The sequence below is a fragment of the Hypanus sabinus genome, chromosome 20, assembly GCF_030144855.1.
Source record: "Hypanus sabinus isolate sHypSab1 chromosome 20, sHypSab1.hap1, whole genome shotgun sequence".
NCBI classification, from domain to species: domain Eukaryota; kingdom Metazoa; phylum Chordata; class Chondrichthyes; order Myliobatiformes; family Dasyatidae; genus Hypanus; species Hypanus sabinus.
In genome coordinates this window covers 64,000,456-64,018,353 of record NC_082725.1, presented here as the reverse complement: position 1 = coordinate 64,018,353, position 17,898 = coordinate 64,000,456, and the positions used below count along the sequence as shown (strand labels likewise).

Sequence of the window (17,898 nt, the reverse complement as noted above, 5' to 3'; positions counted from 1 at the left end):
TGTTGTTAGCTTGTTACTTAATATGGATTATCAATCAAATATATTCAAAATCACAAGATATATCTATCTAAAGGATTGAGGACTGTACTAATTGGACAACATGTGACTGTAGAAACATTGAGTACTACAGCACAGAAACAGGCCCTTCAGCCTATCAAGTCTATGCTGAACTATTATTCCTTGGTTTCACTGATCTGCACTTGGACCGTAAGCCCTCCACATTCCTCTCATCCATGTACTTATCGAAACTTCTCTTAAGTATTGAAATCTAAATAGCACTTCTGCTATCAACTTGTTCTGTACTTGCACCATCCTCTGAGTGAAGTTCCTCTTAAACATCCCATCTTTCATCCTTAATTTATGACCTCTAATTCATAATACAGGATTAATAACTTGCTGAGATTCATGATGCGATTTGCACTTACTCTATCTACACTCCTCAATTTTGTATGCCTCTATCAATCTCCCCTTATCCTTCTGCATTCCAGAGAATAGTTCTAGACTATTCTAGGCTTTCCTGAAAACTGAGGTGATCAAGACCTGGCAACATGCTTGCAAACTTTCTCTGCACTCTTTCAACCTTATTGGTAGCTTTCTTTTTGCTAGGTGACCAGAAGTGCACTCAAATTAGGCCTCACCAACATCTTTTACCACTTAAAACATAATATCCCAACTCCTAAACTCAGTACTTTGATTTATGAAGGCCAATGTGGCTAAAGCTCTCTTTACAACCGAATCTACTTGTTACACCACTTTCAAGAAACTATGTTATGTTACACCACTTTCAAGAAATTAAGAGGAGTACCTCACACTTGTCTGCATTAAATTCTACCTGCCATTTTTCCAGCCAGTCCAGATCCCGCTACAAGCTCTGATAGCTTTCTTCACTGTCTACCACACCCCCAAATCTTGGCATCATCCACAAGTTTGCTGATCCAATTTACTACATTATCATTCATATAGATGATAAACAACATTGGACCCAGCATCAATACCTTTGGCACATTTTAGAAAGGATTCCCACTGGTACCTCATTTAGCTTTCTGGATGTATTCTAATGAATCAGGGCTACAAAGGGTTATTATGGCATGGTACACAATCTAAACCAGTTTTTCCTTTGGTGCAGTCTGTTGTGCTAGAAATGTGGGATGAATGTGGCAAATAACTATCCATGGCTTCCTTTGCAGAAGCTATCCAAGAAGGTGGGGAAACACTGCATCTAATCAGCAATTAAATGACCAGCTTGGGATGGTACCTCGTCCGCCAGGCCTTTACTAAGTCAGGCCATGTGCTGACAAACTGCCCAAATGCAACAGTCACTCCATCATCACTGGTGGATGTGATGGAAGCTGTCATCTCCTCCTCTCTTTAGTTGTCCAGCTCTCCTGAAACCAGCCATCTTTCTATTATCATCAGTTTATTTTGATCTTGTACAATAAATTGAATGGTGGGGCTAACAGTTTTTAATCACATTCCGCAGCTGGTGATGGGCGGGATGCAAAGATTTTCTGAAACGTAAATGGTTGCCACCACTCCCTAGCAATGGCCCACACTTACCACGCCATCCAGTGTGCAGCCCTGACCCACATTGCTGACTGGTAATACCATTCTCTTCAGCCCACACACAGCTCTCACAGAGAGCCTCACCACAACAAGCTGCAAATGATTTATTACAGTGAGAGCACCACAGAGATTTGTGCCAGATTCACAGAACAGCACGCAGGGATGGTACAGATTCACAACAGAGAGGAAAGGGGGTGGCTGGGTGGAGAGAAAGAGGAAATATGGGAGAAATAAAGGAGAATGGATTTATAAGAGGGCAACCCCAAAGTACTGAAATAATTATTTCTAGCGATAACGATGACTTCACTGCAACACGGCAGAAGATTCAGATAATGTAATAGTCTTGGAGATGGAAGGAACAGATATATAGGGGAAGCTTAACTGCTCCAATATAATACCAAGGTTAAAAATGGAACGGTTTAGTTTTCATCCAGGGAGATAGAAGGATCAGTGGCTAGTAATGGGAATTATGGCAGGAATTAAAGCAAATTATGGATAATTTCTTGCCATGATCACAGTTAAAAGAATATCATTTTTGTCTTTGTTAAGGACAAGGACATTTATAAGTATCATAACAGAAAACCAATTGGATAGAATCAAATTAAGATGTTGCAGACAAGATTGGCATGCAAGCTGTTAAGTGCATAAGGAAGAATTTAACAGAAGAGTCCATGTAGAGATTTTTGATCAGGGATTTTTGTTTTCAGTGGCAGAACCCAGGTATGTAGATTTGATGTAAATGGCAAAACAAAAGGGAGAAGGATAAATATTCAATAAATATGCTGTTTAATTACACAGTTGTGGATTAAAGGAAGGAAGAGAGGCAGGGTTTAGTTGAAAAATTAGGACAATGGGATAAGCTTGCAAACCTTTTTGAAGAGCCACCATAAGTTACTCATTTATAATAAGTGACTCTTCGGACAAGGTCACTATTTTATACATAAACTGCAATTGCTGTGGACATTGTGATGATGAAACATTAATCTAAATCATTACACTCCATTTGACCACAAGACATAGAAGCACAATTAAGCCATTTAGCTCATCGAGTCTGCTCCACCATTCCATCATGGCTGATTTCTTATCTCTCTTAACCCTATTTTCCTGTCTTCTTCCCATAACTTTTGATCCCCTAACTAATCAAGAACCTATCAATGCAACAGACACAAAATGCTGGATGAATTCAGCAGGCCATGTAGCATCTATGGAAAAAAGCACAGTCGACGTTTCAGGCCAAAACTCTTCGGCAGGACTGGAAAAAAAAGCCAATGAATAGAATTGAAATGTGGGGGTAGGGGAGTGAGAAACACCAGGCGATATGTGAAACTTGGAGGGGGAGGGAAGATGTGTTTGAAGGTGGGATCCAGCTGAAGGTGGTGGAAATTTTGGAGAATTATGTGCTGGACACGGAGGCTGGTGGGGTGGTAGGTGAGGACAAGAGGAATCCTATTCCTGGTAGAGTGGCAGGAGGATAGGGTAACAGCAGAAGTGCATGAATTGGAAGAGATGTGGTTGAGGAGAGCATTGATGGTGGAGGAAGAGAAGACCCTTTCTTTGAAAAAGGAGGACATCTTCGTTCTAGAATGAAAAGCTTCATCCTGAGAGTAGATGTGGCAGAGATGGAGGAATTGGGAGAAGGGGATGGCATTTTTACAAGTAGCAGGGTGGGATGAGATATTGTCCAGGTAACTGTGAGAGTCTATTGGTTTATTGATGGATAAGCTATCTCCAGAGATAGAGACAGTGAGATTGAGAAAGGGAAGGGAAGTGTTGGAAATGGACCAGGTGAATTTGAGGGCAGGGTGGAAGTTGGAGGGTAAGTGGATGAAATTGACAAGTTCAGTACTGGTGCAGAAAGCAGCACAAATGCAGTTGCATAAGAAAAGTGTGGGATAGTCACCAGTGTAGGCTTGGAACATAGACTGTCCCATATAGCCGACAAATAGGCAGGCATAGTTGGGATCCATGTGAGTGCCCAGCGCTACCCCTTTTTGTTTGAAGGAGGTGGGAAGAGCAAAAGAAAAAATTATTTAGAGTGAGGACAAGTTCCGCTAGGCAGAGGAGAATGGTGGTGGTGGGGAACTGGTTGAGTCTGCTGTCCAGAAAGAAATGGAGCTCTGAGGCCTTCCTGTTGGGGTCTAGAAAGAAACGGAGAGCTTTCAACCCATCAACCTCCACTTTAAGTATACCCAAGGAGTTGGCCTTCACAGCCGTCTGTGGCAATTCCACAGATTTACTAGCCTCTAGCTAAAGAAATTCTTTCTCAGCTCTGTTCCAAATGAATGTCCTTATATTCTGAAGCTGTCCGCTCCCACACTATAGGATATATCCTCTCCACATCTACTCTATCTACGCCTTTCAATATTCGATATGTTTCAATGAGATCCCACCCCCCCACATTCTTCTGAAATCCAGCAAGTACAGGCCCAGAGCCATCAAATGCTCCTTAGACTGTATGTTAACCCTCATTTCTGAGATAATTCTCGTGAACCTCTTCTGGACCCTCTTCAATGCCAGCACATCTTCTCTTAAATAAGTGGCCCAAAACTGCTCATAATACTCCAAGGGTGATCTGACCAATACCTTATAAACCCTCACCATTAACATCCTTGCTCTTGTATTCTACTTCTTTCAAAATAAAAGCAAACATTGCATTTGCCTTCCTCACCACCAACTCAACCAAGCAAGTCAACCTTCAAGAATCCAGCATGAGAATATATCTGAATTTTGAATTTTCTCCCCATTTAGAAAATAGTCTAAGCCTTTATTCTTTCTATCAAAGTGCTCTCCACTTTATTCCATCTGCCACTTTATCCATTCTCCTAGACACCCTACTTCCCTAACACTACCTACTCCTCCATCTACCTTTGCATCATCTGCAAACTTGGTCACAGAACCCTCAATTCCTTCATCCAAATTATTGACTATTACATGAAAAGAAGTGGTCCCAACATTGAGCCCCAGTGGAACACCACTAGTCACTTGCAGCTAACAAGAAAAGGCTGCCTTTATTCCAACTCTTGGCCAGTCAGTCAATTTTCTGTCCTTGCTCGTATCTTTTCTATAGTAACATTGGCTTTTATCTTGTTAAGCAGCCTCATGTGTGGCAACTTGACAAAGGCCTTCTGAAAATTCCAACAGACAATATCCACTGACTCTCCGCTGCCCATCCTGCCTACTATTTCCTCAAGAAATTTCAACGTATTTGTCAGGCAAGACTTTTCCTTAAGGAAACCATGCTGACTTTGGCCTATTTTGTCATATGCCTCCAAGTACTCTGAAACCACATTCTCAACAATTGTCTCCAACATCTTTCCAACACTGAAGTCAGGCTTATAATTTCCCTTCTTCTACCTCCCTCTCTTAAAGACCAGAATAACATTTGCAATTTCTCAGTCATCCAGAACCGTTCCAGAATCTGGCAGTCTTTGAAAGAGCATTGCTACTGCCTCCAAAATCTCTTCAGCTACTCTTTCAGAACCCTGGGGTGTAGTGCATCTGGTCCAGGTTATTTACACTTCACACTTTTCAGCATCCTTTCACCTTCTCCTTAGTAACAGCAACACTCATTTTTGTTCCCTGACACACTCACACTTCTGGCATTCTGCTAGTATCTTCCACAGAAAATACTTATTCAGTTCATCCACCGTTTCTCTGTCTCCTGTCACTCGGTGAATGCTCTCCTAATCTATGTCAGGTCTCACCAATATACAGGAGGCCACACTGGGAGCAGTGAACAAAGCCTATGACCCCAACAGACTCACAGCTGAAGTTGACTCACATCTTTGCCTCTCTCCCCACTTTGTTTTCTGCAGGGATTGCTCCTTACATGACTCCCTTGTCCTTTCGTCCTTCCCCTCTGATCTCTCTCCTGGCACTTATCCTAGTAAGCAGAACAAGTGCTAGACCTGCCCCTACATCTCCCCCCTTACTACCATTCAGAGCCCTAAACAGTCCTTCCAGGTGAGGCAACACTTCACCTGTGAGTCTGTTGAGATCACCTATTATATCCAGTGCTCCAAGAGTGGCCTCTTGTATATCGGTGAGACCTGACGAAGATTAGGATTCCGCTTCGTTGAGCATCTATGCTCCGTTCACCAGAACAAGCGGGATCTCCCAGTAGCCACCCATTTTAATTCAACTTCTTATTTTCATTCCAATATGTCCATGTATGGCCTTCTCCATTGTCTGCATAAGGCCACACTTTGGTTAGAGGAACAACATCTTATATTTCATTTGGGTAGCCTCCAACCTGATGGAATGAACATCAATTTCTAAAGCTTCAATTCATACCTTCCCCCCCCCACACGTTTCCATTTCCCACCCTCTTGTCCCTCTCTCATGTTATCTTCTTGCCTGCCCATCGCCTTCCTCTGGTGCTCCCCCCCCCCCAATTTTTTCTTTTTTCCATGGCCTTCTGTCTCTTTCACCAATTAACTTCCTAGCTCTTTGCTTCATTACTCCCCCTCCAAGTTTCACCTATTGCCTTGCGCTTCTCTCTCCCCTCCCCCACCTGCTGAAGGGTTTTGGCCGGAAACATCACCTGTACTTTTTTTCCCCCACTGATGCTCACATCTTGTGAGTGTTGCATCATTTGCCAGTCCAAAGTACTGAAGCAAATAGTATCACTGTAACTATTGAAATTGTATTGAACCATCTACTGTTACCTTTGATCTTTAAGGGTATAAAAATGTGATGTACCATTGGATTTGAGCCTTTACTGACTGTCTCCAGAATCATGCTTGATTGTTGTGAAGAATAAAGACTTTTATATCACCAGCTTCAGTCTCTGGTTACTCTGATTACAGTTACAACAGGTATACCTATTAAAATGGCCACTGAGTGTATGTCTTCCCTTCCACGACCTTATCCATATCCTTCTGGAAACAATGAGGACTATGTTAAATTCTTGTTTTCAATACATTTGGAAATTTGCACTTAAGGATCAAGTTCAACATTTTATTATGCATAAAAACACCAGGTCTTGTGGACCACACACTCTCCTTCAGTGTGAGAAACAAACATTCCTTACTACTCAGTGCCTTCTGTCATTAAGTTTCCATTCATACTGCTATTGCCTCTTGTATCCCATAAGCTGTAAATTGACACGATCTTTGAAAGCCTTTTCTAAGTTCATACATATCACACTATATTTCTGTAGCAAACTTTCTTTGCTGATTCATCAAAAACGAACAATCAAATTAGTTAAACTTGCCTTTATCAAATCCATTCTGGTTTTCTAATCAATCCAGGCCTTTCCAAGAGTCTGTAAATTCTGCACCCTGTAGACATTTCTGGAAGTTTCCTCGCTACACAAGTCGAACTACAGGTTTACCACCTTTGCATCTTTTTCCAGGTGTAATCCTTCTATCCAGAGATGTTTGGAAGATTATAAGCAACATTTACAAATTCTATCCTTAACATTTGCAGCAATGAGGGTTGCTGATTTGTCCATTTTAAATGCATTTAACCTTTCTAGTACCTTATCAAATTTTACCTCATTCAGTTTATCAACAACACTGTCCTTTGCATAGACTCCAGCAGCATCATTCCCTTTGATAAAAACTGATGTGAAGCATTTCAGGCATGCTCATTGCCTCCATGAGTAGAATTCCATTTTGGTCATGGAAATCCCACATCTTCTTTCCGTTTACACATCTATAAAAGATTGTTGCATTCTTTTTGTATCTACCACTAATCTTTTCTCATTCTTTGCACTTTTGTTACCTGATATGGTAGTCACTAGTGACCGCAAGGGGTAAAGGGTGAGACTCTTATCATTCAAAATTTATGTATTTAATTCCCACCTGAAAGTCACAACATGCTTAAGGTAATGCTCACCTGACCGATTAGTCAAGAATAGAAAAGGAAAATTTATACTGTTTTTATGCATTAAAAAATCAGATAAAATTTGATTCAATTTGATTTATCACAGTCCTTGCTTTGGCCATTGGCTCCTTAATTTATCAACATAAATTAAAAATATTTGTGACCATATTTATTGAACAGTAGGGCTGTCACTTCTGCAAACTACAGTACTGTGCAAAAGTCTTAGCATCCTAGATTTTTTAATATAAATTTTGTTTTAGATGTTTAGTTTTTGTCTTCTGCATTACTGTGCCAGTAGAAAATAACAAATTTTAGATTTCCAAGTATTCATTTTCAAAAAAATTAAACATTGCAGAGAAATGTTTGTATCTTGTTAGAAAAAGTACCATATTAAGTAATAAACCACTTTTTAAATAAGAACCTGATTACTTTGTAGGTATATACCCCTGTGCATGATTAAACAAAAAAATAACAATTGCTAATGATCAATGACATAATGAGGTGAATGAACTAAATTGATTAACGAAAGCAGCAAAGTGTGCAGAAGGATTCAAATTGGGCAAAGGACAACCAAACTAAAATGTGAGGGTGTGACAAATCATCAATTCTTACACCATGGCAAGAGTGAGCATAGCAATAGACACAAGGTGGTCATCCTGCGTCAGGAAGGTCTTTCCCAAGCAGAACTATCGTAGCAGACAGGAGTTTCAAGATGTGGTGTCCAAATTCTTCTGAAGAAGCATGAAGAAACAGGCAAGGTTGAGGATTAAAAACACAGTTGTTGGCCATGGAAACTAGGTGCAACAGATGAGAGATACATCAAACTGATGTCCCTCTGAACAGACAGAAACCACTGGAACCCAAGTACACCCCACTCACCTATGACAAAAGTACGTGGATGAGGGTGCTGAACAATGGCAGGAAGTGCCCTGAGCTGATGAGTCAATATCTGAAATTTTTGTCTCAAACAAGAGGCAGTTTGTCCATAGAATAGCTAGAGAGTACTACATGGATGAGTGTTTGCCCTGCTGGTTTGGGGTTGCATTTTGAATAGAGTTGGTGATCTGGTCAGAATTAATGGAATCCTCAATGCTGAGAAGTACAAGCAGATTCTCATCCATCAGGGAGGCATCTGATTAGTCCTAACTTCATTCTGCAGTAGAACAATGACCCCAAACACAGGGCCAAGTTCATATAGAACTATCTTCAACAAAGAACAAGGACTTCTACAAAGGTCAATGGTTCATTTATTATCAAAGTATACAACTCTGAAATTATTCTTAGCCATGAAACAAAGAAAAGGCAGCACAATCATCAACCCTGAAACTCCCCTCACTACAATAAAACAAAACATGACAGGCACATCAACCCACAGATAGCCCTCCTTGCACAAAAAAAAATGAGAAAGATCGGGTGAGAAACAGAATATGAAAAACTATAAGGCCAAAAAAGTCTACAGCCCAAGTCCATATCCAAAATGCAGAAAACTTGGCCAACATTCTCTGGACAAAGCAACAGGCTCCCCTCTCTCCAGTAGCAGAGCAATCAAAAGACAAACAGCCCATGCTCATCACCCATTTTAGCCTCAATGTTCCATTCTCCCTCATTGCTTTAATCGGCACACAATGGAACCTTCAATCAACAAAATGGAGCCAAACATCAGTTTGCACCCTGTCCCGCAGCCTGCCCACCATGAGGTTTGTGCACACTGCCTGTCTCCCGTAATCCTCTTAGAGACGGCAGAGCACTGAAACACCCGAACAATCTCCGAACAGCAAATCACAAGCTCTAATAGTTTCAGAATCACAAACAAGCCGAAAAACAAACGTAAAAGACACAGAAGTGAAGTACATGGTTTCATGATTTATCCAGAAGATGTTGACCAAAGGAGCATTGTACGCAGGTGCCACCTTGACCAGACGTCATTACAGAATGTTATTACAGATATGGCCTCCACAGAGCCCTAATTTCAACATCATTGAGGCTGTCTGTGATTACCTGGTGAGACAGGAGTGAGTGAGACAGCCAGCCAAGGTCAGCAAAAAAACTGTGGCAGGCTCTCCACAACGCTTGGAGCCACCTACCAGCCAATTTTCTTGTAAAACTACACGGCAGTATACCCAAGGGAATTGATGCAGTTTAAAAGGCAAAGGGAGGTCACACCAAATAGTGATTTGATGTAGTTTTTTCCCCCGTTTATTGGTCTTTCTAGTAACTTTTTTGATATTTAGTAACTTTTCTATTTCATTATTTTTGTAAGCATCTTTGCTTTACAGAATTTTTTTTTACATTAGCCTAAGACTTTTGCATAGTATTGCAAATATTTGAACTCTGTTGGGATTGGAATATTGTTGTCACATGCAACAAGACATAGCTGAAAACCTTGGGTACTCTTCATATAGATCAAATTATTGGAATATTAAGCAAGAATGTGAATGATGAACTTCAAGCTTCCCCATTCAGTATTGCATAACAAACCACATCCAATATGAAAACACAAAAACCTGGACCCAGGAAATTTTTATTCCATCATGAATTTAAATCAAGAGTTTAAGGAAAGGTTTGCAGTTTGACAAGGAGAGAATGTCAACTGAAAATTATTCATAGTATTGAAAAATATTTTTAGTAAAGCCAAGAATGCACACTTTATTCTTACACCTACAGTTTAGATACTATTAGTAAACAGAGGAAAATAAATTCTGTAAATTGGAATTCCAACTTTAAAGAACTCAGACATCTGCAGGCTATCACAATGAATATCAGCAAAAAGGCTGTCAGGCTTTGTATAACAAAAGGGCAGAGAAAAAAGGAAAACAAAATTTCTAAAATATATAAAAATACAAAATACACAAAAGAAATAGTGATATAAAGAACTCAGAGAAAAGTGACAATCAACCTGGTGAAATCATAAAGAAACTTCAAATTCAGATATTTATGTAAACTACAACAAAAGCAAGTTCATTTATACAGTGTCTTCAATGTAATAAATGCACCCAAGGATTTTCACAGTAACATTAGTAAAGATACATTAATCATATTACAGTATGAGATTTTATACCAGGTGACCAAAGCCTGGGCAAAGATCAATCATGGAAGACACTCAAACCACTGGGAACACAATTTTAACTTGTATGTTTCGATCTGTAGGCCAGGCTACATTTGTACCCAAACTGTCATAGTTGAAAGTTCAAGATAGCCTTACTTTCTAAGAAACAAAGGGTGATAGAATTCATGAACATATTTATGTAGATGCCTACATAAAAGTGGTTTCTTGCCCAAAAACTAAAAATTCCAGTTTAGTTTTTTTACCAAATATGGAGATGCTGCTTCCTTCAAAATCACTTAAAAATGCAGTGGTTAATTTTCATTTCACTCAAATTTTTGGCAACCAGGATTTTCATAAATGGGATTGGATGTAAAATTTGGCATACTCTAACTGAAACCTTAAAGGGCTGGAATTGCCACTGCACTATCTTAAAAACACACTTAGTGTAGCCCACCAGCATTCAAGTGAAGGCCTGTCATTCAATATGGGGAAATACTGATTGCACATAATTTCAGGCTATCAAAATGACCAGTGTATATAAAGGTTATACAAAGAAACAGGGAAAACAAAAGAAACACCATTTAATGAATGCTAGACTTTTTTTCTGTTTAAAACTGTATTCAATATTGGGAAACAATTTTTTAAACTTCAAAATATGTGGCTAACACTGCAGCTAATAAGAGATAGTGTGTGAAACTACAAGATTTTTTGGCTAGATTTCATGAACTTAATTTCATTGTAGCTCTATGGAACATAATATTCAAGCTTTACGATGACCAATAAACCATAAGGAATTGTGTAATAATTCAACGGACAATTATTCTGCTTTTCTTAAAATAAGTAGTAATGGAAACACATTCAAACTTACCTTTTCCATTAAATGATAATGCAGAAGCCATGGCCCCTGTGACTGGAAGTGGCAGCTGGGGTGACGATGGTTGCGTTCTTGGCCTGGTTCCCATTCTTGCTCTCTCTGTTCCAGGGACAAGCAAAGTCCCAAATGGCTTTTCAATAGCCAGGTCTGGTGCTACAGAGTCTGGATTCTGTGCCATTTGATCAAATCTATCTGATGAATTATCCTGAAAGCCATCAACTACTATCCTATTCTTTAGAGGGCTTCTGGGAACCAGGATTTTGATGCCTGATTTAGTAAGGTCCATTGTCTTCCTACTGGATAGAGTTTGAGAGCTGGTTTTTCGGAATTTCTGGTGACTTGACAAAAACTGGCTGGAGTTTTTTGAGTCAGTGTCTTTACCAATTCCTGGTGATCTGGGAGAAGACTTTGACAGAGAACTGTTGGTCGACCTGGAAATTTGTTTGCGAGCATTGTTTAAAGAATGTTTGTTTGCTCTGGAAAAAGGTCCATCTTTTTGCTTATCACTGTGCTGCCTGTTAAACTCCAGAATATACTCCTCACAATTCACCAGATGATGTTCTGGTTCCCATGTGTCATCATCACTGTCATAACCTTTCCATCGGACCAAGTACTCTGTTCGCCCCTTTTTATTTTTCCTCTTGGCCACAATTCTCTCTACCTATTAAATCAGGAAACACAGGAATCAGTGACACAGAACTTGCTGTGAATTATGCTCTAAATTATGAATGTTGCATCTACACTACTAATTTTAAAGGAGTAAGTCTAAAAACTTAGCAACACACAAAATGCTGGAGGAACCCAGAAGGCCAAGACCCTTCATCAGGACTGGGTCTAGTCTAGTAAATGACCAGTCTTGGACCATGTTTGCTCTTACTTAATACTTCCATGAAGAATATAAGGAATATAATATATGTACTGTTAAAGCTGATGTCACATCTTTACGTAACAACATGTATGGGAACCATAGCAGCTTACAGGAGCTGTAGGAATGTTAGTGACTATATTGTCCAATGAAAAACGTACTCTAGCAGCAGTAAAAGACCAAAACCCAGAAAGGCCCTTCTGAAAGATTGCAACTTTACTCACCCATTTTACACAGCAAAATAATGTGGAGGTCCAGAAAATAATTCCACGTGGGCTCTGCCATAGAGATGTACGATAATAGAAAAAATTCACTTTCCAGCAAGTTGCTTTTTGAATATTTTAATGATAATTTTATCATTAGCCCTGTCTTTTATCAGGTAATCTTTACCTGATATAACATTGAAAATTAAAAAGTACAACTTCACACCAGTACTTGATTCCTTGGCCGTGGTGATTTATAATCATCATCTGCCAAACCAGTTCTCCTTTAGGCTATAATCAAACTCCATGGGACACTGATCCAGAAAGTTTAAGTCACTTGGCATTCAAGATGAAGAAGTTAATTGAATTCACATTGGCTTAGCGAGAGAAGCCAGAGAGTGATAGCAGAAAGTTGTCTTGCTGATTAAAAGTCCATTACTAGTGGTGTGCCACAGGATTTGGTGCTGGATCCACTGTTGCTTATCATCAGATTAATGATTTTTGACAGCAATGTGGAAAACTGGATCAGCAAATTTGCTGATGATACCAAGATCACAAGGTACAGTGAACAGTGAGGAAGGCAATCAAAGCTTGCAAAGTGATCTGGAACAGCTGAGGTAAATGGGTAAAAAAAAAATAGCAGTTGGAATTTAATGCAGTCTAGTGTGAAATGTTGCACTTTGAGAGGACAAACCAGGACAAGAACGATAGGGACTGAGGTGTGCGGTAGAACAAACAGACCTTGGAATACAAGTCCATAATTCCGTAAATGTAGCACCATAGGTAGATAGGGCGATAAAGAGCGGTCTTGGTACACTGGCATTGAGTATAGTTGTTGAAGTTGTATAAGATATTGGCAAGTCCGAATTTGGAGTATTATGTGCAGTTCTGGTTACTTAACTACAAAAAAAGATATCAACAAGCTTGAAAGAGTGCAGAGAAAATTTGTAAAAATGTTGCTAGAACTTGAGGACCCAAGTTACAAGGAAAAGTTGACCAGGTTAAGACATTATTCCTTGCAGCAGAAGAGAATGAGGGGAGATTAGATAGAGGTATACAAAACTATGAGAGGTACAGATAGGGTAAATACAAGCAGGCTTTTTCCACTAAGATTGGGTGAGATTGGGTTTAGGGTGAAAGGTGAAATATTTAAGAGGGAACCTGAAATGGAATTTCTTCACTCAGAGGGTGGCTAGTGTGAAATGAGCTGCCTGTGGAAGCCACAGATACGAGTTCAATTCGAATACTTAAGAGCAGTTTGGATAGGTACATGAATGAGAGAGGTATAAAGGGCTATGATATGGGTGTAGGTAGATAAGACTAGGCAGAAGACTGACTGGCATGGAAAAGATGTGCTCATTGGACTTGTGCAGTTGTGCTCTACAGACTTTCCTTGGGTCTAAATACATCATTGGTCATATTAATAGATTAGTTGATAGTCATACAGCCTTTCTGATTGATATTCTTGCTCTACAAATGATGATAACTAGCTACATGAAATAACATAGTAGTGTAGTGGTTAAATAACTGTGTCGTAGCAGTTAGCAAAACATTAGAGCACCAACAAACCAGATTCAATTCCACTGCTGTTGGTAAGATGCTGGTATGGTCTTCCTGTTACTGTATGGGTTTCTTTTGGGTGCTCCGGTTTCCTCCTACATTCCAGACATATGTGTTAACGGGTTAATTAGTCATATGGGTGTAATTAGTCTGCGTGGGCTTGTTGGGCCGGAAGGGCCTGTTACCGTGCCGAATCTCTATGTATGTAAACATGATTTGTAGCATCCATGTTCTTGTAAAAAAAAGCTTTTTAAGATTTCATATTTATAAATTTACCTTAAATAAGATCTTCACATCTTTCATTAGTTTCTCATAATTGTCACTCGTTTTGGTACTTTGCACACATACCAAACTACTACAGTGTTCCATATAGACCTTGTAGCCACCAGATGTGGACAAAGTCATTTACCAAAACATACGTGGATCCACAGTGTCCCCAAAATAACAGGTTCAAAATAGAATGCTCTGCAAAAAAGAATGTGTAATGAATTGAACGAATTTTTGAAGACACAGTAACTGAAGCTATTGCTAGCTTCCTCTGCTATTTTCTCCACCTGCTACTGGGAGAGCAAAATGACTGTGAGGGTAAAGATTAGGACTTGCTTGAAGCAAGAATATTCAGTAGAATTTATACAGCCATAACACAACGGCCACCAGATGGAAACAGGTTGATTGGCAGTGGTGTGAGAAAGGAACCCAATTTGTAAATGAAAAACGTCCCAGAGTACTTTGGCACTGTAACATAATACAGCTGATAATTATACAGGAAATGTAAAATGTAAAACTTACCATAAACTTTTCACTTAAGCAAAAAAGATAGTATAACAACTTGTATTAAAACCAGATAATGCTGGATTATGCTTTCATTTAAAAAAAGATATTAAGGCACATGGAATCAGAATCAGAATCAGAATACTTTGTGAAATGTGTTAAGTATACAGCAGTAGTAAATGAAACACATGGTAAATAAATATTTAGTGGAAAAAATGAATTACAGTAAGCATATATCTATTAAATAGTTAATTTGAAATAAGTAGTGCAGAAAAGGAGAAATCAAAAAGTATGAAGTAGTGTTCACAGCAGGTTCAATGTTGATTCAGAAATCAAATGGCAGAGGAGAAGAAGCTGTTCCTGAATCACTGAATGTGCGCCTTCAAGGAAAGCTGGCTAATTGGTTCCAAAACTGACTTGGTGACAGGAGGCAGATGGTCAGGATGGACAGATGCTTTTCTGACTGGCTGTCTATAATCAGTAGTATGCTGCAGGAATCTGTGCTGGGACCCTTGTTGCTTGTAATGTATGTTAATAATTTGGATGTTAATGTAAGAAGTAAAGTTTAGTTTGGAAATAATGTTGCAATTTTACAAAAAAAAAAATTGATTAGACCACACAAAATATTCTTGTGTGCAGTTCTGGTCAACATACCAAAGGATGGATGTGGTTTGCATCTTCATCCCATCCCATAAGGCAAAAGATATGAAAATTTGAGAACATGTACCACTCGGCCAGCAGCAAGCAAACTTCTGAACAGGCAAACATGAGGAAATCTGCAGATGCTGGAAATCCAAGCAACACACACAAAATGCTGGTGGAACACAGCAGGCCAGGCAGCATCTATAGAGAGAAGCACTGTCAATGTCTCGGCCTGAAACGTCGACTGCGCTTCTCCTGAAAGAAACATTTGAACAGCTTTCTTATATAATAAAGGTGAACATTTGATTTCTCAATCTGCTTCTTCACTTGTACTTTGTCTACATGCATTGCATTTTCTTTGTAACTGCAACACTATTCTGCATCTTCCTTTCTACTACCTCAATGTAATTATGCATGAAATAGTCTGTTTGGATGGCATATACATATTTCATATATGACATACATATGACAATGGAAAAACAATTAACAATTAGGGAGATGATTTTTAGGGAGATGAATTAGGGAGATCACTTATTTAGGGAACGAACAGACCACATCTGAATATGCTGATAATTGGTGAGCACTGCATTGCAAGGAGGGGAGGACTGTAGGCTGTTGAGGAGCATGAAGTGCATTTTTCTAGCATTGAATGGATTCGCCCAATTTGGGCTGTGACGTCAGCCTCTCCCTCCTGAAGTACCTCCCCAAACTTGCTCTTTGTGCCATTGACCCACTTATGGGAGCAAACAAACTCTACGGTTATAGTAGAAAATTGGAGGGAAATTTTTGTCCTAAAGATAGACCAATGTAGTGATTTTTGAAGAGGTGGTGTGAGATGGAAGGTATGGAAGGATCCTAGGCCTAGGCCTATGGACAATTCAAATAAGGTTAATGATGAAGAATTCCTATTTTTGGAGTCATTTCATTGCACGAATGCAACAATGAACACAAAAAAGTCCATCTTTACAATGAAAGCTACTTATCAATGGGTTTTACATGGACTGTTGATCGAAGTTGTCCTAGTCATTGTGCCTAGTCTGTGACAAACAACTTGTGAATGTAGCAATGGCTCCAGCAAAATTGAAAAGACACTTAACTACAGAACACAGCCACATGACACTTAAAAGTGCTGATTACTTTAAATGACTGTTGGAATCACAAACAGATTAAAGCATTTGAAAATAAAGTCACAGTCAGTAAAAAGACTTAATAGCTTTTAATAGCTTTAAGACCAGTTCACTTGAGAATGTTTAAAAATAAACTGAAAACTTAAGACAGAGAGCACACCAATCTTCTGCTACAAACAGAAATCCAGTGGCTTAGCAGAGGAAGAGTTGTCAACAGGGCTCTTAAGCTGAAAGGTGAATTGCAGGAGTACTTTCAAGAAAACAGTAAGCCAGATTTTGCCGAGTTTGAACATGAGGAATAGCTGCAGAAACTAGCTTACTCAACAGACATTTTTCATCATCTGAACCAGTTGAACAAGTCTCTACAAGGCCCTGGAGAAAGTGTTTTGACTTCAAGTGACAAGATTCTTAGATTTAAAAGGAAACTGAATCTTTGGAAAAATCATATTGCAAAAGGAAATCTTGAAGTGTTTCCGCTGCTTCTTGGTCTTGAGAGTGAGGAAGGATATCAGAAAGTCTTGAGTCTTATTGAAAATCACTTGGAAGAACTGCACATCAAAACTGAACAGTATTTTTCCTCCCTTTCAACAAAAGTGTATGACTAGGTGAGGGACCCTTTCTCTGAATCTTCTGCTCAGCTTGAGGATTGACTTTGAGAGAAAAGGAAGAACTTCATGAGCTGCATTCTGATCATGCACTCAAGATGAGATTTATTGACCTGCCCCAGGACAAATTCTTGATCTCTGTGAAAAAAGAGTATCCTAACATTCATAGGAAAGCAATGAATATTTTGCTGCAGTTTTCAACTTCTTACATGTGTGAACAAGCTTTTTCTTGTTTAACAAGCATCAAGAGTCAGAACAGAAACAGTCTTCTTTCAGCTGAGGGCAAGATCGATGTGTACTTATCTTAATTTCAACGCAGAATTGAGAAATTTATAATATTTGCCTTATGTGTTTTTAAAAGTTATGTAAGGGAAAGAAAGATTAATTTCAAGAAAGGCAAGCTAAAATTCATTCTCTACTCAAAAGAGCAAGGACAATAATTTTTGGATTATTATATCTACAACTTGCTGATCATGCTAACGTACTGTGAGCTGTAGATATAATTTTTATAGAGGTTTCACAAGACCTGAAAGTTATTTCAAGGATTCCTCTGGCCAAAAAAGGTTGAGAAAAGCTAATCTAGGCTATTAAAAATTATACCAACTATTTTGTATTGGCTGTATTTTGGGCATTGGACATTTTTTTTCTATACAAATTAACATCCAGCCCATTATTGTGGAAATGAAGGATTTAAAAAGCTTATCTAAATGTTCTGTCATATTCCTTTAAATGAATCTCCCACAATAAAATCATAAAGTCCACTCCTTTTAAAAATATTTTGCCGTAGGAAAATTGGAAGTTATTGTGATAATT

The 17,898-nt window shown here is 39.0% G+C and overlaps 1 protein-coding gene across 3 annotated transcripts in view; it reads right to left on the bottom strand.

Annotated features, from left to right (window-relative positions):
* The window catches only part of cdyl (chromodomain protein, Y-like), a 206,984-nt gene that overhangs the window by 82,280 nt on the left and 106,806 nt on the right, over positions 1–17,898 (bottom strand). For 2 of the 3 annotated variants that reach the window (XM_059945665.1, XM_059945666.1), the window contains one exon: positions 11,307–11,973. The exons of the other annotated variant lie outside the window; for it this stretch is intronic. In XM_059945665.1, coding sequence (XP_059801648.1) covers positions 11,307–11,973 — 667 coding nt within the window. The remainder of the gene's footprint in view (positions 1–11,306; positions 11,974–17,898) is intronic. 3 annotated transcript variants of the gene reach the window in all.